Consider the following 27,786-nt stretch of genomic DNA (forward strand, 5'->3'; position numbering starts at 1 on the left):
AAGTCCTCTCAGTTCTAGTCGATCTAAGTGGTACAGAAAAAATAAGAAGAAAAAGCATCAATCAATTCCATATTGATGCTTAGTGTTGTAAAAACTATTTATTTAAGTTTCATCTAAGTTTGTATGCATATTCGAATTTCGAAAATGATCCGCTAGAAGCGTAACAAGATTTTCAATACAAATTATCAATATAAATGCAGCAGTAAATCTATGTTCAAGTCGACTGGATACTCAGTGGTACTAAGTAACACTTCATTCAGTTGGTCAAATAGCGGATGGGTTCTCTTTGTCCACAGAAGATAAAATCCCTCTTTGCGTTAGCAGGAGACTTGCGACAGATCAAAGAGGACACCAAGAATTATGTCTGTTGATACTATGGAGGAGGATGTATAGGAAGGAGGTCCTAATGGAGGGATATTATTAGAAAACTTTACTTCTTGCCTTCATTTGTAATAAATTTTACATAGTCTGTCACCATGTTAATCACAACAGTTACATCTGTAAGTTCAATACCTGTAGTATATAGGGATTCAGTTATTTTTTATTATCTGTACCCGTATTTGCTTAATACGGTAACTATAGAAAACATATATAAAATAATACTTTTTCTATAATAATATGTACGCATCAAATTGTTTTGATAAATTTCAAATCTATATTTTATATTTTATTTAATAAATAAGAGTAATTTCATTATCATAATAAATTTTACATTAAATTTTAACATTTATACAGTATTTAGAAAAAAAAAAGATGCATTACGTGTAGATTAATTGACATACTTGTAGTTTAGTGACTTCGACTGAATCAAACGAAACAAAAAAAAAAAAGGGGAACAAAATGAACAAGCGTACAAATTCAAGACGTAACAGACAGGTACACAAAATAGACAGAGAAATTAAAAGGAAAGATTAATTGATCTAAAAAATTTATTAATGAATGGAGGCGACTATGTGCACGTTGAAAACACTCTTATATTACAAGATCACTTGTACACTATTTACAAGACCCGCGTTTCAACTTTATTATCCAACCGTTACACAACAACGCCGCACCGACATTATCATCTTATATTACAATCTGTACATAAGTAGTTTGTACAACTTACACTTAGCAATAATATCTAACAATCTAATTTTACACAAATGGAAATAAAGTTTTTTATTGTAATACTTATACGGGTAATGGTATAAGATGTTAATCTCTTATCTAATTAACTGATTATATCTGACTAAAATATAAATAGTAGTGTATTTAGTATTAATAATTCTCCTTAAAGTAATGACTGGTACGAGTCGCTCAGCCATGGCATTATCTATAACATTTAACTTTCTGCGACTGTGGCACGTAAAGTTAATCTAATGATACAATACACTTTTTATCAACGATGTACTCATTATGTAATTAAAATACCACAACCAACAAACACTGAGAGTTAACGGAACCATCCATGTATAAGCCGGTTTCTATTTTCGAAAAGAAAATTGTGTCAGATAACATATGTATGTGTACGGTTCGAGTAACCTCCATTACCACAATGCATTTCAAATAGTAGTGCCACTAGTTGGCGCTAGTGTCTACAAGGATGATTGATAGATACTTGTAACCGCCTCACATAAATATGTCAACAATACACTCGCACCGCCATCGTGTACAATATACTAAAAAATGCAATTTCATACATTTTTATAAACGCTCAATATGTAAATTAAACACTATAACTCATACGCTTATAGCACGATATCTAAATAACATGACTTCTTTATAAAATACAAAAAAATCATTATTTATTAATTACTACAATTTTAGAAAAGTACATACATCACTTTATAAGAAAATATATATCTTTTTTAACTTAAGAAATTTCATATATGAAACATTATGTACAAATCCAAGTGAATTTTATTCCCTGCAATTGGAATCTCAAATACAAAATTATTCCTAAGTAATAAACAATTTTTATATAAATTAAACAAATCACAGTAACAAGGTAATTATGACTGTCCAATTGTGATGTTTAAACAAAGTTCATATTTTGTGCGTAATAAGAACTATAAGATACATATAAATTAACATGGCATTTTATATGATTGCTTGTCTAATAATTTCAGTGCACATCAAATCCAAAATATTTTTACATTTCATCATTGACCACATTAAATTAATTAGGGAAGACATGCAGGCGTGATTTCTAAACTTTTTTTAACATGAAAGTACATGTGGACCAGAATGTATTATAGCTGAGTATTAATTCAGTGCTAGCGCAGTGAACGTCGGTTAAGTAAAAAAATGTGCTACTAGATTCAAGAGGACATTACTCGGTTGGAGGAGTAAAAACGTCAAATATGTAGGTACGTACCTGTTATTATGTAACACTATATTATTATGAATCTAATAATAAACGGCAGATTATTGCATATCAACCTGAGAGTGCCGTATTAATTATATTTTTTATGTATTTACAATTAATACCACGAATATATACAACTACAGATAAAATTATTTTGCGTGCAGTAAAGTGATCCTGTACTAATGTTCTAATGTATTTACATACAACCTCATACTATTTAAAAAAAAAACTGATCTTACAATTGATTTAAATAAGTAATATAAATGGATGTCATCAAGCTGTGAGTAATTTTGAGTTCAGTGGTAAACATATTAAATAAGTATGGATATTAAAAAAATTCATTAATCGTTCGTTAGTAAAATATACAAGTTCAACAACATTGTCCATTACTAAATATATATACACTAAGAATTGTCGTTACATTTAATTATCATATGTAAAAAATAGTTTCTTCAAAACATTTTGTGACAACTAAGCTCTAGAATGGGGTTCATTCATTTAGTGATAGACAATTAGATGTTGAAAGGAATTCGTTTCAAACTTTTAACGATTCAATAAATAAATTCAGTTATTTACAACATTATAGTTTACTCATAGCTTAAAGACACGACTCTGCATGTAAGTTGGTTGGTATTCGATTAGTGTGTGCGTCGAGCATTCGAAAGTTATAGAAAGCAATAAGTTTAGAACTTGTATGAAACCCCCATAGGAAATATGCTCAATTTTTAAACAAAATAAACTAACATTAACATATTTAATCTATTATTTACATGAACCTATACCAGTTCCTTCTAATATTTCTGATTATATCTTAAAAATAAATATTTTATGGTAACGAATTATTTAATTTAATAAACATTGTACCGTGAAGTCTGTAGAGACACCTATTTATTCCCCTAATCGTTACGAAAGTGGCCAGTATCTGGCGTACTATGACAATATATAGTTATAATAAAACAATTCATAGATAACGAGATCGGTCAGTCTACACATGATAATTCGTAACTTGTGTACGTGTTTTATAAATATTCTATGAATAAACGGCAATTTGTATTTAAAATAGTTTAATATATTCAATGAAAACCATAATTTACGAATAACCACATGTAGACTAATATAAGTTATGGATTCAAGAACATTTTTATTCATAGTTTTTATGATATAAATATCTTAAAACATTCTTCAAAAGAGCTTTCTTAACAAATGTCATTCAAAATAAGTACAAGAATTGTAAATTAATTTGGTTATTAACCGGTTTATCCTTACTAAAATTATAAATGTAAAAGTATAAGTAATGTAATGTCTAAGTAAATTAAATAAATGAATGCCAAATTAAACCCCCATATAACCGTTGCGGTTATTATAGGTTTAGTCAAATACAGACTATCAGTTATATAGATAAAATGTGAAGTAAATTCATCGACTGACATATTCGAGAGATCTTGTACAAAATCGCTTAATTTATTATTTTGAATTTCCATTGACAGTCGACCCGCAAATAGAAATATTATCATGGAGCAGCCGCACGCATAAACAACAAACTCGATGGTAAGTGTCGCGAATACCGAATTCATTTTTCATAAAAAAAAAATAATAATAATAAAAACTAATTGCACCATCAGAAAAGGCGGATTAAATTTTATCGATTTATATTTATTTTGCCTTTTCGAGCGATGTTTTCCGACGACAGCTGACGCGGCCTGTTTCGTTATTAAAAGTTAGTGTGATGCCTTCCGTTTCCTCCGCGTAACCAGGGCCTTGATTATGTAACACAGTTGCTAATATTTTTATTTTAAGATGGCTTTAAGTTGACAGTTTTGTGATTAAGGATGTACCATTTGACAGGTGCAAGAGTTCCATAGTTTTATTAGTAAACCCTAAATTCCAAAGGGGGGTAACCGTTGCCTATAACGAGAATAGGCCAGCAACTACATTCATACACTGTAAACCGTCCGCACTCGCGTACAAATAAACTTGCGAATGGCCTTTCCCGTGACGTATTCCCATCATCCTATAAACTCGGAACCTTTAAACGAAGCATGAAAAAGCACTCGGAGAACCAGGATAGTTCGACCGTTTAGAGTTGAAAGTAAATAATTCTTTTTTCCGTTGATCGTATTCATTGACCCTCTCTGTGTATACTCATGGTTGTGACCACACTTTTTCTACCTGCCAACCCGCCTTCCAAGCGTGGTAACTACTGGCACAACCCCCCTAAGGAGGAGGTCTATGTTCAGTAGTGAACAATTATCGACTGATATGAATCATCATTAGATGATGATTAATGAAACCTTTTTTATTGGATTTTTATACCACGAAGGTGGTAAATAAGTATACAGCTAGTCTGATGGAAAACAGTCACTATATTCTATGGACGCTTGCAACACTAGAGATGTCACGGGCACGTTGTGACCTTGAAAAAACCTTAACACATTTTTTTTAAAAACCCCATACTGTAATCTGTGCAAAATCTCAACAGGAAGCTCATTCCACAACCTGAGCGTACGCGGGAAGAAACTGCGCTGTACGCGATAATTTAGGTTTCAGCGATTAAGGATAAACTCCCTGTTGATGGCGAGTGGTGTGTGAACAAAAGTTGGCTATGGACATCATTTCGAACAATTCCTTAAAACACAATCCGTTATACAAGCCTTAAACTTAAGGCCCGTGAGCTTGGAATCGTGAACATTTGTCATAGCGTCTTTGAACCAAATCAAGAGGACAATTTTAACTAATACCGTAAAATGGCACACCCATATTCACAAAAATATCAAATGTTACAAGAGAGAATAGGTAGCGACAATTTAAAAAAAAAATGAGCTGCGAGATATTTATTGTTATAGAAGTATTTTATGAACAACGCCGAGGGTAAATATTTTTGCTACATTTTAAACGTTAATATTTCATTTTAAAATATTGGTTTTAAATTTTTTTTTGTTTGTCAATTTAGTAAAATTAGGGCAATACAATAGTATTATGTCAATATAGGTGAAGGGTTGCCTTTTGTACGTCTAGTTAGATCGCACGCAATAAATAATATTCCTATTAGAAATAAAACATTTCGTCGCTCATTTCCACAGACGAAAGAAAGTTATACGATTATTTCAAGTACAAAAGTAACACCAACACCAGCGGTAGTTATGCAAGAGGCATTCTAGTTTTAATTCGGCAACAAACTTCTTACAACAAATCTTAAGTATAAATAATATCGTAACCTAAGTAAATATGTTAACAAACAAAAAAATACATTAAATGCATTAATATTGAAGGTATTTTTTTTTTACTTTTTCAATAAAACTATAATTAGAAAAATATAAAAGTATAAAATATCTATAAGCTAATCCAACTAGACGCACGAATTCATTTAGAATTTATCATTTAGTGGACAAAAATTTGTGACCCAAGAAATATTATGTCAGTACGTAGGAACCGTTTTATGATTATTTTTACATTTAAAAATTTTTACCGTTTAAAATAATTTTTGGGTATAAAACAAAATTTCATTTATTAATTTTTTTTTGTCACAAATTTGTTAATATTAATATTATATAGGGCTTAAAAATCTTTTAGAGGAATTTGGCCTACTGAAATTGATATGAATAAAATATATAACTTTAATGAATAAAATATATTTCTTTACATAATTTATCGTGCAGTCGTAAAATCGAAGAATATGCAAATATAATAGAAAATTAGCCGTGTGGTCCCGGCATAGAATGAACCACCCCTTTCTGTCCGGAACCTGTCTGGACGTTGTCGTAAAAAGCGACTAAGGGAACTTAACGGTCGAAGGATGGACAATAGAGTCCTTCTTAAAACATCAGTAAACCCTAACTGCGGTTGCCACTCCGCCTGCGAAGCGTTGCAAGACAACTATTAGCAAAATTCTCGTTTTAGGGAAGGCCTATGTCCAGCAGTGGACAGTAAACGGCTGATATAATAATAATAATAAATACATATACACACTATATTATTGCGTGTATTACTTAAGAGTTTATATAAAGTGATATGGGGTAAACATAGCTTAAAGAACTTAACGAATATGTACTTAAAATCTAATACGCTCTCATAATGTCAAACGATGACTATTCATTGAGTATTGCCAAATATTGCACAAAACACGTGAAACATACATACACATATATATTAAGTCAAAAATAAAAAGAAACTTCTCTTTCCCACCTGTTCTTGAATTGATTTTATTTAAAAACGTGTAATATTTGAACGTGATTGTGGATTTGTTCGCTAGTAATAAACAAAATTCGTAAAATAGTGTTTCAATGATCAGTGTTTGTGCACATCCTGAATATTAGCAATCACATTTTAATTGTTATAATATGTAATATTTATAGAAGGATATTTTTTTTCTGGTATTCGTATATGAATGTTGATAATAATTTATCAACATTCATATTCATATACGAAACGAGTCTTAATTGCAGAAGATCATTTCGAGACTACAAAGGTACAATATATAATAAATATGGCATTCACAAAGTGTTAAAAACGAAAACAAATTACTTTTTTATTATTGGAGACTCACAATTCACTTGTATCACCTGATGACAAGTGGTGATGAGAAAATGAAAGTCATGTATATTTCACTTCAAGTGGTTACAATAATTGCTGTATTTAATTTGAAATAGAAACAACAACCATGTGATGTGTTATTTTGTGGTAACAATATCTGGTATTCAGGATATACAAAAAGTAACTGACGCAATACAATTATACATATATATATATATATATATATATATATATATATATATATATATATATACATATAGTTTTATTTTAGGACGTAACTGAGAACAACTTTTTTTTCTATTATTATTTAGTCATATAAATATATGAAATATTATATATATAGAATATATCGTCACAGTCGTAGAATACTGACGGATCTATATATGTAATATTCGTCAGATCCGTCAGTATTCTACGACTATGACGATATATATATAAACATTTCTGTCAATTCAAAATTAAAAAAGGAAACTTAGGTGCAATATTTTAAAATTAAGTATTAATACAAAATAAAAAATGTCAAAGCACCTGTGTAAGAATCTCTTATCCCCATTTATTTCAAAATATAAGGCGTAGCTCACATTATATAAAGAAACTTTGTGCACAATTTTGTTTTTTAGAGCCAGCAGTATCAGCTATGGGTTGATCAGTCAGTCGTTTCGCTTTTTATGTACTGTACATATATATAGGTATGAATGAGTAAAGAATATAAAAATTGAGAAACGAACAATCTGTACTTTAGTTGTAAATCTTAAGTACTCACAGTCTCGTTTCTATGTCTGACGTGTGATAATAAAATACTATTATTTCCCATAAATATGTAAAATTTACTTGACAAAATAACAATTTTATTTCTAATATTGTTCCAAAAACGGGTAAGCGTTAATACATAATGCCAAAATTAATAATGCCCTTTCAAAAAAGTAATTTCATCATTTCCATAGTCTTTGGTTAATATATGGATCAAGGAATAATGTATTATGAGATGCGTATAGTCGGCACAGGAATTGGTTAAACGTCATAAAAATCACTTCTCGCTAGCTAGTAAACTCGTAATAAAATTTATATATATATACTTTTCAATATAAACTATACAAAATACTAAATAAAATAAATAAATTTCAATATATTTATAACCAGTGACCCCGTCTAGACAAAGAAAACCCATTCGAGAATGAGAGCAATTTTTGAAATTGTATCGAAATATAAACATAAAAATATCAAAAGGATATGTAATAGTTTACAAAGAGCTCTATCATTTATATTTAATTTAAAATTCCAGGCAGTGTTACCGCGGTTAAAATACGAATTTCATATTTTTATTCCAACTAATGCAGTCATTTTTTATTGTTTTATTAAAAGATTATGTATAGTCTGAAAACATTCTCTTTTAATAATAAGAATTAAGGATAACGAGTTTGCAAGATTAGGCCGAGCAGACGGATATGTCACGGCATTTTTTTATACACTTATTAATGATTGTACTTAAATGATCGTATGTAAATTAAAATGTTAATATATATACACATACTTACATACACATTATTCAATTTAATGAAAAAATAATAATGCTCCCAAATGACAAATATAATAAATATTTACATTGCCGATGTAACAATATATAGAAATAGACAATTTTATACATAAATTTTTAATTATATAAAAATGTAGATACACTATGTACAAGGCATTATGATATATATAGATATATATGTTTTAATAATATTAAAATAATATCTTTACCTATGACGTCTGATATTAATACGCGATTAACATGACGCCTATCCATATGAATAATCAATCACAAGCAGTCAAATACAATTGGGAGAAATAGATGAAAGTAATAGCTCTCAGATTGTCCACACTGCAAGAAGTGCGTTCAGTAAATGTGATGTATGTTGTAATATTGGAACTATCACTAAAATATTATCATATTTAGATATATGTTTTCAATGCTTACATATTTCAAAAAAATAATGAGATTCGACATAAGCAAAAGTAAAACATAAACGTTAACAAAAATATATGTTAGAATTAATCAAATTTACTTGCGCATCACTGAATGCACAAAACTAACATATTTAATATTACCTTAGCATAACTTTAAGTTAATCGAATTCTTGAGCTTCAATTTATACAAATAAATAATACGATTAACTACGTCATTACAAAGAAGATAATATTATTTTGAAAATATACAAACACTATCTAATTTATATTAACTCCAACTATACACGAGATTTTAAGCTTGTTCTATCATAATCTAATTGATTATCTGCTAATACGTGGCTTGTATCATCTCACTTCACAGTGTTTGTTCACAGTCAATGGCAAGGGCGAGGAGACGGGCGGTGGCGCCGCCTCGGAAGCTGCCGCAGCCTTCGCCGCGGACGTATCCTCCTCGCCGGCCTCTTTCATCACGTAACCGGAACCTTTCGAGCTACGAGCTAATTTTAAACGTATTGGCGTCACTTTATCGGTCCGAATTTTACGCATCGCGGATGTTTCGGAGTAGGAGGGTGGATCGATAGCGAGCGGATCCTGAGCGGTCGGATCATACTCGAACGGGTCCACAACAGGTTCAGGCACTACAGCAGCCGCGGTCGCTGCCGCCGTTGCCGCTGTCGACGTGCTGGTCGTTGGCGGTATTCCCGACACTGCCGGTGCCGCTGCCGCCACAGTCATCGTTCCAGAACTCTCCTCCGCCTCCTCCTCTTTTTTAAACTTTATTTTTATTCTCAAACCTTCACTAGTACTCGGGTTTATCACTTCAAGTTTTTCCGTTTTTTTGTCCTTCTTCTTCTTACGTTTTTCACTCTTACTAGGCTTATATTTTTCAGTTTTTTCATTTTCCTCAAAATCTGCCATAATCTTCCGCCGGAATTTCATATTTTCCCGGCGAACATCTTCCATACTGGTCTTTGGTAAGTTAACCAGCCGTTTCTTTGGCGGTCGCAACTGAAATCCTAACGTGTCATCATTCACTTGCTGCACACTATTAGAACTCAATTTTATTTTCAATTTAGGAGCCACTGGTGCAGGAGCACTCGCCGTATTCGGTTTTATAGTGACTCGACCTCGTCTCTTATATGACTGGCTTGAATTGGCAGTACTGAAGCTTGACAATTTGGTATCATCTGATGGATCAGCATCATTCATGCTCACTTCTAAATGTCTTAACTCGCGGGACAAACCACTGGTGGTCTTACGTTTCTTTTTCTCCACTGGCGTGTCGCTTATTTTATAATCTTCCCTGGTCGGTATACTTGTCATAGATGCTACAGCTTTTGGAATTGTAATGACGGCTCGAGCCAAAGGAGGTGGTGCCGCCGGTGGTTGCGTCGCTCTTATAATAGAAGCAGCAGTAGGATCATCCATATTCATATCCTGCGTCCAGTACTGTCGAAGTAGCTCTTTCTTGCGCATTCGTCTTAAATTTGTAGAGCCAGACATCATACTGGATGCCACACTACTAGAGACGTTCAAACTGCTATTAGATTCGTGTACTGGCGCTGGTGGTTGAGGTGCAACAGGCTGAACTGAACTTGCCGAGTAATTAGCGTCTAAGAATGGACCCTTTATTTTGACTTTCAATTGATTTCTTGAATCAGACAATGAAACCTTCGGCAACTGTGGCGTAAATGTCTCTTTTGGAGGAGGCTCAACTAAATCAGGGGCTGGAGTGGCAGATGGAGAACCAGATCTTGGTTTACTAGCCATTAACGCACTATGGAGTTGTTTTTCAACTTCTTCGTCGATATCCGCTAATTGTTGATCAGCAGTGCCACTGGCAAATTCTAGTAAATGGTTATGATAAGCATCGCCAGTAGCAGGCGCTGGATTATCGAATGGTTGATAGGTACGCATGTCCACGGGTCCTGGTAATACGGGCTGGACTTGTGAAAATCCTGGCCCGCGTTCTGAAGATGTTTTACTAATAGCTGGTGAAGTAATTCGACCTGGAGGCTCAGGAGTAGGAGGTTTAACGTCTTTGGCTTCAATTTGAGGCGGTCTTTTATTTATTTGCTGAGGACTAACTACGGGAGGTGACTGTGATGCGTCTTTAAATGAATGCTCGGATTTTCTATCGTCTCTAATATCTATAGACTTACGTCTTTCTCGAAGAGCTTTGAGATCAACGCCATCATTAGCAATTTCTTCATCAAAATCATAAACTGTTCCGACTAGTTTGTTTTGAATGGAGTTACCCATATATTCAACATGAGGGAAACCGTGGACACCTTGTCCACGGCTCTTGGATCGACCTCGCCCTCTTTGGCTTCTATTACTTCTATTGCTAGAGCGCTTCGTGCCTTTAGTAATTTCACTTTGTTTAGGCGATATACCTGGACTTTTACCAGGTGACTTTACTGGGAATTTAGATGCATTCTTAATCAATTTTGGCGGTGATTTCGATTCTTGAGGATGTATACTGGCAATAGTTTCACTGCTATCATTAGACATTTTGGTGGAAGTTCTATTGTTAGTTGCTTCATATGAATCGACACTAATGCTTGGACTTGATGCAACATGTATTGAGAATTTATCACTTCCCGTTACGTCAATATCATCCCGAGGCGAATCGATTGGTTTAGGTGTTGGCGGTGCTATCATTGCTGTCGTAAGTGCAATATTTTGTGACGAAGATGTAAAAGCAGCGCATAATTGTGGAAAAGCTGGTTTCGGTTGCATCAACGTCGACAATGAAGTCGTTGAGAACGGCAGACCGACAGACGAAGCATAAAGTCCTGGGCCTGGCGACGGCAATGGTAGCTGAGATGATGCGCATGCACCCGTTGCAAAAAGTGGCAGTGAACTCAAGAACGGTGAAGCATCAGGAGCATAAGCACTGTATTGATTTAATGGCATCGATGGCTCCACTGGACAAGAATACGTGGGTATTGGTGGATACGAGTCAATAGGCATGACATTACCTTGATGTGAATCACAATTGTTCATATGAGATTTTATATCTGTCTTTTGAGAACAAACAGACCCTTCAGAACTTGTACTTGATGCAGATGATCTACGTGTTGCTATCTTACTTTCTCTCCATTTAGTTTCTTGGCTAATATAAGGAGAAGAAACAGTAGCACAATCCGAGTGCACTAATGAATTATTATTTTCATAATTTTGGTTGTCTTGTGTGAGGTCATGATCATTGCTGTGTATGGAATGGTCAACAACAGATAATGACTGTGAATCATCACTTTGTTTCGATAGCGATATTGTATCTCCAACTTCAGAAATAGACTGTACATCTGACTGAGTTATATTTCGCTCTTTAACTTCTTCATGATAAACATTTACGTGGTCATACTTTCGATCATTAGATTGATCGATATGATTATTGCTTTGAGATACAGGCAAATCAGACCATTTTTCATTACTTGTCATTGGTATTGGTTGGTGGTAGTCTTTATTATCTTTTATAGATTCTCTAGATACCATATCAGATGCATAAGGCTGTGGAATATGGTTTTCTGTAGTTTGTTCTTCTTTTAGTGCTGTGTCATTATCATGCAAATCGTTTTCATGTTTATTTGCTGGTATACTTTCATGATCGTCTTCTACTTTTGTAGAAATCGGATTAATGCTATTATTTTCATCTCTGTTATATTTATCTTCAGTTAATGATTCATCATGAGTTGAATTTTCTGCTGACACTTTTTTAGAGCTCAACTGCATTCTAAGCCTATCAACTAAGTTCAAGGTCTCTTGCACACCCTGTTCTTTTGAGTCTTCCTTGAAGAAAAATTCTGGATATGATGTAAACGGTTTCATCATGTCATCATGGTTAAAACCATCATCGACAGCCAACATTTCATAATCGAAGAGTTCATGGTCTTTAGGTTGAGGTGAAAACATGGAGCGATTAGGATATGGATTTACTGTTGAAGGTATTTTAGCACTCTTTGAGATCTCAACACCCTGCACGTGACTGGTATCTTGAGTAATAAACTTTTTATCGGATTCGAGTGTTGATCGTTTTCGTATGTTTCTAGCCATTGGTGTATCCACATCCATAGATTCCATGGATATTGTTCTAGCATCCATTGGTGTCTTTGGTGATTTAATCATTGTGTTTTCATTTAGATTTGCTTGAATTTTAGCGATCATTTTAACGCTGTTTTTATCAGCAGAATCAGAATCCATTGATTTATCTTCAGTCATATATTTTTCATGCCCACCTGGCTTTTCTATAGGCGGAAGATGAACACAAGGACTAGGAGCTGCCAACCAATGTTTGTCATTATCATTAAAGTCATCATTCATTGGTATAGGACTCTTTCTGTCATCCACAATTTCTGGAGGTTTTTCAACTGAAATCGATTTTTTAACAGGCGAAAGATTACTATGATCAAAATCAGAAGTGTTAAGAGCCTCAAGTCTACTCAGTCTTCTCTGTTTAGGAATAGTATTAGTTACTTCATTTGACAATGATCCTAACTCCTTTAATCCAGGTTCTTTGACACTCAATCTTCTGTTTTTATGTTTTATATCTAGGCTTTTCCTTGGACTAGTTTTGATTGAAGTAATGGGTTCACTTTCGGATTTTATTTTATCTTTTTCTTCTACAGATATACTGCGATTTTTAGGTTTAGTTACCTTTGCTTTTACATCATTAATCTGCATTTCAGTAAAAGATGGAGATTTCTTTAGATCTCTCTTCATCTCCTCGTCCGTTTGCCGCTTCGGAGATGAAAATTCAGAGGGCTGGCCGCTCTCTTTGGAAGTTTTATTTGAGTCAGTGGCAGAACTGGAGTTGTCTTTAGATGGTTTTCGTTGTCGGGCATCAGACTTATTAGACATATTTCCGCTTGTAGTAGTGCTTCTGGTCCGAGCACGCGTGGCAGCACGCGCATCGCTGGGTCTGCTCGATTCCTCTCCCTTAATAGTCGGTGATACCCTACGCTCGGACCCCCGTTCGGAAGTTTTAAGCTTCTTGTCCGGGGTCTTGCGTTGGGACGTATCAGTGGAGAGGCTCTTCCCTTTCCGTCGCCTACGCGGGCGTTTAGGGCAGGGGCTCCCTGAACCAGATCTACATTCTTTAAAGCTGTCACAATCACTCGAGGCACTAGTTGAAGACAATGGTCTTGACACCTTGTCGAGAAAGGGCAAGTCCACTGTAGGCCTAGAGCCGGGTGGTGAAAACATAGAGGGTTGCCTAATTGCCGGTTTGATTTCTCGCGCTTTAGCAGTTGGTTTAATACCAGGTTTTTCTTGTTCTTCTTCAGAGCAAGAAGATGATGAGCAACTACTACTAGTTGATGAAGAAGAACTTGAACTTTCTTTTATTGTAGTCTTAGTATTTTTAATATCATCTTTCTTAGGTGACATTTTAGATAAATCTGGTCTTTCATCTTTCTTTTTATCAGAATCTGTTGTTTCAACAACTGGTGGTTTACTTCCAAGGCCACTCTTAATATGTGCCGCCGCTTTTTTAGCTGCTTGTCTTTGTGGTACATAGGAAATGGGCTCCTTTTTAAGCTCTTTAGTAGATTTTTTCTTTCCTATTTTAGATGGTGAAGTGGTAGGAATAATAACTTCCTTAACTTCTTTTCCTTTAGATTTCACTTTTGGCTTAGACTTAGCGTCATCACCACTCACTTGTTTTTCAGTACTTGATTCCTCTTTCTTAACCACTGTTGTAGATCGCATATTTTCAGAAGCCTTCTTAGCAGCTTGTCGTTGTGGTACTATTAAATCTGTGGGGTTGTCTTTCTGTTTTAAGAACTTAATATTTTCTTTATTCTTCGCTTCATCATCTGATTCAGTTTTCTCTGGAAGCTTTTTATCTTTATTGGATGGTTTCCTACCTCTTTTCTTGGGGGCAGGCTTCGGTTCTTCCTTAATAGTTACTTTCTTTTCAGGTTGAGTTGGTATAAATTCTTTCATGGCAGCTTTAGTACGTGGTAATGGTTGTTGTGAATCATTTCCACTTGGAGATTTATCAGGTTTTACTTTTTCGGATTTAAGTTTATCTATATTTTTAATTTTTTCTGCTTTTATATCTGTTTTTGAAGGAAGATCTTCACTACTGTCTGAATAAATGTTCATGGGGAATTTATTATTTCTTGTTGATTTTATTGGCATTAATTCATCACTATCAGAACCAGACAAGCCTAACTTTCCAGCTGTCATTTCTTTCTCCATCTGTGTTAATGTTTTACTACGAGATCTATCTTTCTTCATTTTGGCTTTTAATGCCTCATCCTCACTACTACTTTCAACCAATGCCTTAGACTGTGGTACTTTCTTCTTTTTTCTGTCAGACTTCTTAGGTAATTTCTTGCCTTTTGTTTTTGGACATACCTTTTTCTTTGGTGAATTAGGCTTTTTCTCATCTTCATCTGTACTAGACCCAATAGCTCTACCACGATATTTATTTGATCGACTGATTTCCACAGCACTTTCTTCACTAGAAAGACCACTGTACATGCTACCACTTCGACGTGAGCCATTAACGTAATGTTTCTTATAGGGATTTGATGACCTAGATCCTCTTACTAGGCCGTTACGATCTTTCTTCTTTTCGTCGCCTGAATCTGGAGGCGCAATTCGTGCCAGTAAGGCATCAAAGTCATTCTGATGATCTGGTGCATTATCATGCGAATATAATCTGTCATATATTGATGGTCCATGATTAGCTTCAATAATGGCAGCCAAATCTGGCCCCGCTATTGTAGAATCTGCTGTTAAAACCGCCACTTGCTTGTGAAATGTTTGTTCTCGTAATCGAAAGAAAGAGCGAGACAGCTTTTCTCTTCTACTCACCATATAGCACAAATTCCGCACTCTTTCCAGGTCTTGCCTTAGCTGCACAAACATCTTCATTTTATCAAGATCTGCTTGTTCTTGTCTATGTGTGAGAAGTTCACTATCATCTGATTTTGGTAGTAATAAAGGACGATTATGCCCTGCTCTTCTCTTCAATTTCCAGTAATTGTAAATATAATTGATTGCATCTTGGTCAACATCAAGGAGATGTGTACTAATATCTTTCATGCTAACATGGTTGTCAAACTCCGCTTCAATTTCTTGTAACCGAGCAGCCCGAGCTTGTGTTTTCTCTTCTGACGTCATGTCTTTTCGACGCTTACGTTTTACCTCCTCCTCCTCCGAGCCTGAACCTGGACACTTTTCTTTTTTAGAATTAACACTATGTTTTTGACAATATGATCGCAGCTTTACTCCATCGTCTGCATTTTCATCTTCTATTATTGCACGCATTTCTAGTCCATGTTTAAATGCACATGTTACGTGGTAAGCAGTTTTACAAGTTTTTACTGAGCACTGTATGCATGCTCCTTTACGTTCGCGACACAATACACACACTAACGACCAGCGCGACGGTGGTATCGAGGATATTTTAGTTATAGGTTCCATTTGTTCGGCACAACCAATTGATACCTCGGGTATCCAAAGCACACAACTAACATGAGCCCACTTATGGCCAGATGGTGTACATTTCATTGCACCACCAAGATTAGGACACAGAACACAGGTAGGCCGCACGCCGTCACCACAGGGTCTGCACAGCCACTGTCCTGTAATGACAAATATATATGGTTCATTTATATAAGAATATCCTCGTTACGTAAAGTGAGTGATAACTAGTCTCCGTTTCACCAATACCATACGTACCTTCTGGAATAACAGTAATGCCATAGCAAGCTTGGTGCACACATATGTTGCATGAATCGCAAAACACCATTTCGTTACCATCTTCAGAGTCTGGAGATCGACACACATCGCAAATTACATTCTCGTCATACTCGATACCTAAACCTTCTTCAGACTTCATAATAGCTTGAATTTTGTCCCATGTCCGAACCTATAACAAACATTGTTTAATTAAAGTCCATAATTATATTTTATACTTAGTTTACATTCAGCTCGTTTTTGTAAATATCTTTTCATGCACTTATTATTTTCTTGTTATTGCCACTAACTTACGAGCGTGATGAAATTGTACTAAATTTATATTTTATTAACTCAAAAATTACAAAATGTTAGCTAATCAATTAAGCAACTTGGCTACAGCCTGAGAATTATATTTCATATATTAGTAAGAATATTACTAATATTATAAATGTGAAAGTGAGTTTGTTTATTTGTTTGTTGCTTTACTATGTAGCAAGTTTTATTACTTTGTTATTATGTGAGAGAAATAAATATATATTTACATTTATATTTTACTTTATAATGGCTTAAAGGCTCAACCAAACACTATGTAATTGGTGTACACGTATTAAATGGATTGAAGAAGGATATAAGCTACCTTCAATCAATGAACATATTCCCGTCACGCTGATAAAGTCGTAGGTATAAGTACTTCAATACTTTAATAAATGATTAAAATATTTAAAGCAGATATTTATACTATTATAAGAATGAAGAAAAAGTTTTATAAAATTAAGAGCTTAGTGGTCATCGTCGAAAACTATGTGCGTTAATTTAAATTTTCGACTAATTTTGAACGAACGGCGATATAAATAACGGAGGATGCTTGCTTCTTAATAGGTTATGTAATAACTACAAAGCAGCGTGATGTCAAGTGTTATGTTCACCACAAACGCCTTTGATTTCTTATTATAAGAGATTGTAATAAGAAGATTCGTTAACATATTTATTTCATTTTATTTCTATAAATTAAATAGCACTACGAAACATGAAATTAAGCTTCATTTTCTACTGATTAACAGGTTTTTTTTAATATACTATGCAATAATTTGTTTATAAATATATTTAATAATTCTTTTATACAAATTAACTTATTTCGATTAAGAAAAAATATTAAAGAACCAAACAAATCGGCCTTAAAATGATAGCGAAATTGGTTTAGAAACATTACAGATAGATACAGACTTAATTCCTATCTCATCAAGCTGTCCTTAAATTTAATTTTCTTTTTATTATTGAACTACTTTATGACTTCAAAAGGGCTATATCTATTAGACTAATCTTTTTTTTTTTTTGTTGTTTGTAATTGTCAGGACAAGATTTGTATAAAATACAATAAAAAATCAGGTCCTCTAGACATGTGACAAGCGAATTCGTCGATGGAATTGACATCGCTAGCGAGTCCGTGAGAGAGAATGAGATAGCAACGCCGGATGACTTATTCCAACTTAATACAAATCATTTTCAAGCAATATCGAAAATTATTTGTTTTGAATAATGGGGCATTGTAGGCAGACATCGGTATAATGTACTGTTAGATCAATAATAACCTCATGTAGCCACGCCGTCTACAAATTGAAATAGAAACTACACCAGACTAGTTCTTAATATATTAATTTACAAACAATATCAGACTTTGTTATGTCTTTATGTGTTATGACTAATTGGTGAAAATAAATATAAACATTCGAAGATTATTTATTAAATATAAGCTGTTATATATTAAAATGATATAGTAAACTTGAATAAAGGTTTAATTTTGATTCAACTCCTACTAACAACATAGTACTATGTTTGGACTACATAAATCAGTAAGAGAATCATTTCCTTCTAAACCTTTCTCTTTCTAAACCAATTTTTTGGCTGATCTATCAATAAAAATTAGACTTGCCCAGTTAATCTAATTACATTTTACATACATAATAATAATAATAAAAACTAGTTTTACATACTCAAGAAACATGTATTCACATTGTAAGAAATTACTATGTCTACAACATAATTTTTAACGTCTGATGAAGTATGTAATCAAAAGTAGCTAGCTATTGACTTCAATTAAATTTTTTTCATATGCAAATAAATAATAATTTATTTCTGGGCAGATATAAAATTGCGATGGTACTCTAACAAACATTTTAAAGATGTTTTTGTCAATACAATATTATTATCTAATATAATATATCTAAGATATTTATTGGTTATCCTATGACCAAATAATCTCAATTTCTATATTAATTTTATTAATATAGAAATTTAATAATTAATAATTATAATATATTTTTACCGTGAAGCAGCTATGCCTGCATGGTTATGTGTCAATCTGAAGAGTAAATAATGGCAATAAAATTGCAATAATATTACAAGGCAAGGAGGCATAATACCATAGCCTTCAAGAATAACAATACATGAGAGATACCCTGGATATCACAGAGTATTATGTAATGTCCACGGTATAGTTGATGTCTACTGCTACTTTCTATCAGGCACGCCAATACCTCGTTTCTATACTGAATCGCATTGAAAAACTCACCTCCAACTCCTCTATAACTTTTTCAAGTTGATCTTCTGAGATTGGCATAGCACCAGCCCTAGCCCGCTCCGCATTAAGCAGCTTCAACCAAGCCGTATCCAAAGCATCAAGGTCGTAACTGCAAGCGGCTTCGGCACGAGCTGGCGTGGTGCTTAACTGGTGTTTGTCAGGCTGGTAATGACTATCGCGCGTTAAATGTATGTACTTGTCCTTGGGCCTGCGAAATTAACATACACTGTAGCCCGGGACAATAATAAGACATCACATATAAATAAATAAATATGAACCTTATATATTTTTATCAATAATTCAAATTAGATCACATCTCGAACCTGATACAGAACTTCAATATGGCCATTATTTGATAGGTAGGCTATCTATACTATTAAAAACAAAAATAATATAAAACTATAACATTTATCACAAATAATAAAATTTAGTTTTATGTCAAAATAAAGTGAACTAATTAAAAATACGAATTCATTCTGTAAGCGAAGTCAGTGCATTCAGCAGATGTTAATATTTTGGCTAAACTCTAGTATAATATTATTACCTAGTATACTATTGATTGCTTACATAGAACTGTTCGTCCTGTGATAAAAGCCAAGATAATTGACTGTCAAGTATCAATCCTTGCATACATTTTAATATAAGATAATAATGTTTATCAATAATAAACATTATTATCTATTTTATAGATGCAATGATCAAAATTTAGACTCATCTTGTACATTGTATTATTCTACAAACTCTATGAAGTGGGAATTATAAGAATGTAGCTTATAACTATTTTGATGTTAATCTACATAAAGATTGTACTTCAGTAAAGCAATAAATTAAAAAAGAAAATACTATATGTATTTCCTTTTTTAATTTATTAAAGCATTCTTTTATCTTCAATAAATCTACGTTAGATAATTGCAAAAGTATTTTATCAAAATTTGTGAAAGAAAATAAGTGTTTCAAGAGGACATAAATGCACCGAAAATGCTACTACTCTTTAAAAATATAAATAGTATTTACTTGTACAAAAGGAAACATAATTAGTATGTTTTCATAATTTAAATATGTAACATGTAAAATAAAGAATCAATAGATATCTATATATTTTTTATACCTAAATTATTTTCATCAATATTATCTATAAATAAGAAAGCCCTGACTGATCATATTGATAATACCACTTAGATAACTATAACTGATTAATAAATCATAACTGTTCCCTTTATAGATATCTACCCACTCCATCATCATCTTCATTATCCAAAGATGCTCTAAATAGATGAAAGTACATTATTTTTCTTGTTGTTAAGCTTTATGATTGATATTATTCATTTATGACATATTATTTTCAAATCTACTCTTAGAAATTTTTGTGCAGCTCATATAATTTTATGTTTTATTTTCATCATTGAAGTATTCATAATGTGAGTGATGAGTGAAATTGAAACAATATGAATCAAATTACTTTATTTGCAATTTAAAATGTAGCCTAAAATGGATTCTTTTACATAACGGAAATGAATATGAACATTATGAAATCCCAAATAGACAATATAATAAAATAAGTGACAAATTTGTATGAATTTAAAAATGGAAAACATTTTTTTTTTTGGTTCAAAAAGTGGTTACACAAAATTTCCCTGTTTTATGTTTTTGGGACAGTAGCGCAAAAAATGAACATTGGGTAAGAAAACACTAGGTTTTGAAATAAAATTTAACACTTGGGAAGGAACATATTGTCAAAGAGTCGCTTATAGCTCGTGAAAAAAATATCCTGCTGCCATTAAATCACTAATCAAGTACCATTAAAGTACCATTTTCCTATATTTATCAAATATTTCCTCAGCTCACTGTGAAAAAGCATAAAACTGGTATATTAATTATTACAATCATATTAATTATAAAATAACATTTAAAATCTTTTTATTAAAAGATTTAGAATGCAATATGAGCATAAAACTCAAGTTTCGTGAGCGTATGCATCAATATTAACGCGTTATGGAAGTTCGCCATAAATCGATGGTCCCTGCTATGCCATTTCCCAAAGTCTACGTATAAAAGGAGAGCTTAAGGCTCAAAAAAAGGAATGAAGGTTCTTAGTACTAAATGTTTAATTTTTTAGTATTTGTTTTCCTTAATAATAACATATGTTTTTTTTTTTTATTTATATGCTGTTATTTCTAATTTTAATGCAATTATATATTTGAACTTAGAATGCCATATATACTTAACAACAACAAAAATATTCCACGTAGCAGATGCATTATAAAATATGTATACTTTAAGAATTATTAGTAAAACATACTATTTCTAGATAGTATGTTTTACTAACTAATAGCCAATTTGTTGCGAGACTCGAGTTATTGTATTAGCCATATTTTCCAGACTAAGTGATCGAACTGAATAAATAAATACCAGCACCATCTAGTATAACCGGTACTTTAGATACTACACAACTAATGAGTAAACTGAAATACTAGTAAGTACAAAAGTGCCTAGGGATAAAGTACAAATTTAACCATAAATCCAATTAATATTACCAAATATAGTCTATCAGACTGGCTTCTTACTTTAATTCTTATGTTTAAGTTAATGACTTAATGTCGTAAAAGAAATGACAAAAAATAGCACATTTTTATTTTAAAGATAAAAAAGATTAATAATCTATGTTTCCACCATTGATACTAATAACACAATCACAGCGATTTGGCGTGCTTAAAATGTTCTTTCTAACAAGTCAAAAAGTAGTTGTGGGGTAGCATAGCATCTATACTCAGCAAAAGTTTATTTTTTGAGCATATCCCACGCGAGCTCAATTGAATTGAGATCTGGCAATTTAGTAGACTACAGCAAAATATTAATGCGAGCATTAGCAAGAGTGAGTGTTACAACTCTACTCGTGTGTGGACGTGCATTGTCGTGCATTAATCGAAACAAATCGCCCAACTGGTTTCACAAAGATATGATCACGTCTGAAACAATCATCTCTACATAATCTGAGCTTTGAGGTTGCGCCTGATCCGAATGAGATTGGTTCTTCCATCTAGTATCCAAATACCGGCCCAAATCACTATTATTCCTCCTCCATATGAATGAACTTCCTGACAAAACTTCAAATGTTTTTGATGTCCAGAGGTCCTACCAATTCGAGTGCCTTGTATTTCGTTTCACACTAAAATAAAATGCACCAGAAAAGGAAACGCAATTCCATTTTCTTCCTCCAAATTTGTCTCTGCAAGCCCATTTTAAACAGGACCTTCAATTGCAGGGTGCTAAAGGTGAAACTCGCAGTGACCTTCGGGAACACAGACCCACTTTACATAACCGATTTCGGATGGTTTGTTCACTTATCAGCAAGCCTGAAGAGTTGAATCCAGCATCATAGTGGTCATGGTATAATTCAGTCGAGCAATATTTTACTGGTCCTATCTGCGAGTGGTGATGCAAGATCATCCTCCATGCCGCTCGGCCACGCTACTTCTGATACGATAGCCTGTCTAGAGGCGCCTTATGACGCTCTGTGTGGTGTCATAATGATAACCTCAGTACATTGTTTGGAATCAGCTAGCAACATCCTAACGGCTCTCATCATCTCTTCTCATGTCAAATGATGATGTTGATCCATATAGGTAAAATTTTTTTCAGTTCCAATGCACAATTTATAATGGTTTTGTAAAAACACTAGACACTTTTATAGGAATCCTTATTAACAGTAGATTTTCTATATTTAATCAAAATTTAAAGGAAATCCTTCATTGAAATAGTGAAACTCACTAAAAAGAATCGGTAACAATAAAAAGTCCAAAAAAGTTAAAATAATAATCTTTAAATAATCAGCGATACTCTAATACATACTTGATCCCTAGACACTTTTGATGTGGATATGTGCAGTAGGTGCAGTAGAATGTTAAATTGAATTGAAAATTAAATAATACATACAATTTGAATTCTTGAAAGTCTGGCGGCAGTGGGTTGTCAATTATCTTGACTTTTGGCGCGGGTAATGAGTCAGGGTTGACAGGAACCTGCACACCTCGCTCCCAGTCCTGCTTCCATGTGTCTGTGATGACCCAATAGTTATTTGGCGTGAGGGGCTCCGAGTCTGGGAGCTTCATCGCGCTGATGAGATCTTTCCTGGAAGATATATATGGACAAATTTAAAGCCTACCATTAATATAATGTTAGTTGCCTCTTAACTCTTTGAATTTCTTTTATGTTGTAAATATTTCATACAAATCATTGTGATATAACAACATTTACACAAATTTTTGTCTTGCAAAGACTTATCTTAGATCACCAATTGTTTATAGCTTAAAATAATTTGTCAATATTTTAATTTACAATTTGAAAATAAATAAATATGAATAGTACTCTAATATCTTATGGGAATTACTAAAATCTTTTACTATGATATGAATTAATTCATAAATTAATTAAACAATAATTAATTTATTAATTAAATTATTAATTATTTTATTAATCATTAATTATCAATTAATAAAAAAACAATTCTAACCTTACCTTATAGAGTTTATTTTTTTTTATCTTTGATTGAACTTTAACAACTAAATTTTGTTCACAAACATGCCACCAAACAATTGTAAACAAACATTTATAGCCATAAATATATACAGCGAATTTTATAATTTACATAACAGCAGACTCAATTGTTGGTTGGCAAGAGGATTTATACTGAGATTTAATGTCAATTTGAAATTGTTAACAAAAACAAACAAACATATTTCTTTAAAACAAAATAAAATTATAAACACAGTCTGCTATTTCACATAATACCTAAATAATACAATTTGAAAACTCTACAATGTGTAGTAAAATCCTAATTATTGTTGAGGTAAATTTAAATACAAAAGCCGCAAGCTCAAGCAGTTTTTACACATAATATAAAACTTACACACATTATTTAGCTAGCAAGTATAAATTTGCAATAGCCTATGGATAGGACATATAATTAGCCCTTATTGCATTTATTACTAAGAGTATTGATTAATAATTGTAATATTAAAATGAACACATTAATAAAAAAAAGTCTACTAACAATGTGACAAAATCTATGAATATCTACAGAATTTTGAATGATTGATGATAATAACTCATTAAGTGTACACAATCGCAATAGCTGCTACATTTAAAATTAAGTGGACACATTCGCATGTTATTTTATTTGTATAAATAATTCATATATTTTAGTAATGAATGTATACTTAACATCTTAACAAGTTTTCAATAAAAAATTCCAATATTTATCACAAATACATTTCTAAATATATCACTATAGTAAAACTAATATTTGTGAACTTTGTTGAATTATACATTTTTTTGTAGTGCTTGCATAAAAATATACTTATACTATTAATATTATGAATGCTATATTTTAAATTTTATATTACAATTGTACTAATATTATCTGGTTATTTTTTTAGTTTTTAACAGTAAGATGTTAGATAATATAATTTAAGTATATTTTGAAAATAACAATTTTAGACATCATTATTACTACTATTCTACAATCATGTAGTATATTCAGTCTAACATTTTATATCATACTAATAATTAACAGAATCAGTATAAATTTGCTTGATTTCAAAAAACTTATTATTAGGCTATATTATCATCACTAAAAATTTGAAAAGCTGAAGCAAAGCTGATGTATATTATTTAATAGTATTAATATCATTATGAAATTTCGCAGGTGCATTACAAGTTCGCTTACTAAAAATTCATTTCATTAATAGTACACATAATGTATCAATAATTACTATATATATAAATATATATGATCTTTAATTTATTATAGATATAAAAATTAAACATATAAAAACAAATTAATTTAATGTAGAAAATTCAGCTAACTTAGTATCTAAATTGTGGCACTACAATATAGATACTAATAGGTAACATTAACCATTTCCATTAGATATTTATTATATCAAGTATATTATATTCTATGACAACAACAAAAATTAAGATTTTTAAAAAATAAATTGAATCACATTTATGAACAAATTTCGCTTAGCTTTTGCATTTACAGCACACAATTTAGTTAATGTTCAGATACACATCCGCTTAAAATAAGGCTTATTCTAATTTTAAATGCATTAAAAACAATGCTTTGTTGTACCAAATTGCACACAAACCTGAATAGTTCTGCTGGTGCCTCTGAGGCACTCCTGTTGTATATGGATGACATTTTGACATCAGGACGGAGTTGCCAGAGGGCATCCTCAGGCTCCGTCCTGCGGCGTTTCGATGTGCCCGCCTCCTCCCCACGCACACCGGTCGCCCGCTTGGTGCCTCTCAACGACATCTCTCTCAGTTTATTCACAACCTACATGTTCACGATCCCACTACAGCTTTACACTTGGATCGTGGTAGCAACATTGTGTAAAATGTCACAGCATCCACTACATGATGGCACTTTAGCTTGACCGAAAGCAAGTGGTACAACCTGAAAGTTATAAAAAATTACTGCTATACACATGTGACAGGTAAAAAACATATGTATAAGTCAACATTGCACACAATCCTATGCTTGATACATTACAAACAAATGATTCAATATTATTGTTAGTTTTGACAGATCCAAAACAACTCTCATGATGTATAGTATTTTGAAATAACTAAAATATAACTGAATTTTCACTTTGTCATAGAAAACAGTGTCTAAAACGCGGTAAACTAATAATAAAAACGACTATAAAGATTGTTTGACGTAAGAAAGAAAAATGACAATTTGGAATTCAACCATGATAATTAGACAGGTGAGAGAATTACAGGAAATCCAACCTTTTATCTGTCGGTAACGAATATTACAAGAAATTACGTGCGTAACTAGCATTTTTCACATTTTGTAGCGATAACGAACAGAAATCCCATTTGACGTTTCACTTTATTGCACGAGTAAAATGTATGGCGGGTTCGAAGACAGCTCTGCGGTGCAAGTAAATAGCCGCTCGTCCACGCTTTTATTAGCCGCCTAATTTACTTCTGCACTCGTTATTATAATGTAAAATACATTCACTTAACACTATTAAAGATCCTAAAGACTCCATTTTATAATATTTAACAGTAAATATTTATCTCACGGGTAGTCTCCATTATAAACTACATAACAAAATTGACAACATAGATAGCAGCACTGTTTTGTTGCCAGATTGACGTGAGTCCTACGCATCTTTTCATCCTCTTTTCGCTATGAATGTATACGTTAAGTTGTTCGGAGAATCATATACCTTTTAGAGTCATGCATTATTTTGAAATATCTTTTATTTTACATACATTTTCTGTTATAGACATTTGGCGCCATTGATCCAAAATCCACTTAGGTCACGTGACTTATGTACGAATCACCAACGCAAGCCAAGTAAAATGGCCAAAACGCACATCGAGATCATATAATGTCATTGGTCTTGAAAGGAACTTGCCGGATAACATATACATTGAGATAAGATAATTTACTCATTAAACTCGAGAACAAACCAAACACGAACACATATTAAATAAACGTCAGGTTTGTTAGCAAGTATCACAATTTTTGGAGAATAAATTACAACATGAACATAGAGCAAGAGATATCAATAAGAAGTTACAGAAACTAACCGCTAGTTGTCGCTTTATAAAAAAATTCAATGTTACCTTTATATTAAAAATAATTTAAGTTATTTTTGATATTTTATTTTAATCCTATAAAAAATTACAACTACGATAATGTAGAATAAAAAATATATTTGAAAAGTATGGTCAATATGAACTATATTATTAATTTTAATGTCTTCCGCTACACAAATTTTTCATGTATGTTGCCAGTTACATGAAATTATTTTTTATTTTTATTCTTTTAACTATTGCCGAAAATAAAATTGTTGTTTAATATAATAAAATTATGAATAATAGTATGTTAATATAGAATTAATAAAGAAATGTCGTACTTTTAGCAAATATACTTCTTATACCATGCATACCATCTAAATGTAGGTCGAAAAACGCACACAACCTACCTGCTATGATGCATGCCTTTCACTTGTTTGTGACTACACATTACCTACAGTGGAATTAAAAAGAAAGTAGGTACTTTATCTTGCTTGTCTATAATTTTTCGAACATTACAAATAATAATTACTATTATCTAGTTAACATTTTATTTTTGGTTAATATTTCATTTAATTTTGTATCGTTTGTTTTTAGTAGTTTCAAATAAGGTCCTAGATAATATTCCTTAATATCTACATATACAAACAGTAATATGTAAATAACTAAATATAGAATTTAAGTACCTGCGTAGTTGAATGAATTAAAGTAATAGTATCTGTAAATACTTATATAGAATAAAATAACTTTTCATACCTACTTGCTTCAAAAGAACTCACTTTTACAAATGGTTCTCCTAATTATTACTACTTAGTTGTGATAAATTGGATCTTATCCATATTTAGAAGACAATTTCAAAATTAAATAACTAGATTGGTGCCTAAATATATGCCATTTTTATCAAACTTAAAAAAAGAATGGGTTGCACTTTAGGTAGAATAATCAGGTTATGTATTATTTATAATTACCAGCTTAGGTATTATTTTGGTATAAATACTTACCTATATTTCCCTAATCGGCAGTAAATATCTAATCCATAATAAGATATTGGATTGCCAAAAACTAAACACTTTTTAGTTTG

At 32.3% G+C, this 27,786-nt stretch overlaps 1 protein-coding gene across 2 annotated transcripts; it reads right to left on the reverse strand.

The window, feature by feature from the left end:
- Nucleotides 1-911: 911 nt before the first annotated feature.
- Nucleotides 912-26,535, reverse strand: LOC113520588 (PHD finger protein rhinoceros). Of its 2 annotated transcripts, none has more exons than XM_026905968.3 (6): nt 26,397-26,535; nt 25,256-25,566; nt 23,040-23,234; nt 19,098-19,314; nt 16,529-16,718; nt 912-16,431 (listed from the first exon to the last, which is right to left on the reverse strand). In XM_026905968.3, exons 2-6 carry the CDS (start codon nt 25,423-25,425, stop codon nt 9,176-9,178), a joined length of 8,028 nt encoding a protein of 2,675 aa, XP_026761769.2. In that variant the 5' UTR covers nt 25,426-25,566; nt 26,397-26,535; the 3' UTR covers nt 912-9,175. The 2 variants fall into 2 exon arrangements, with proteins under 2 accessions (XP_026761769.2, XP_026761778.2); XM_026905977.3 differs by lacking the exon at nt 26,397-26,535 and adding an exon at nt 25,905-26,041.
- Nucleotides 26,536-27,786: the final 1,251 nt, after the last annotated feature.

Source organism: Galleria mellonella, unplaced genomic scaffold (genome assembly GCF_026898425.1).
Source record: "Galleria mellonella isolate WM207_F2 unplaced genomic scaffold, CSIRO_AGI_GalMel_v1 utg28, whole genome shotgun sequence".
NCBI lineage: Eukaryota > Metazoa > Arthropoda > Insecta > Lepidoptera > Pyralidae > Galleria > Galleria mellonella.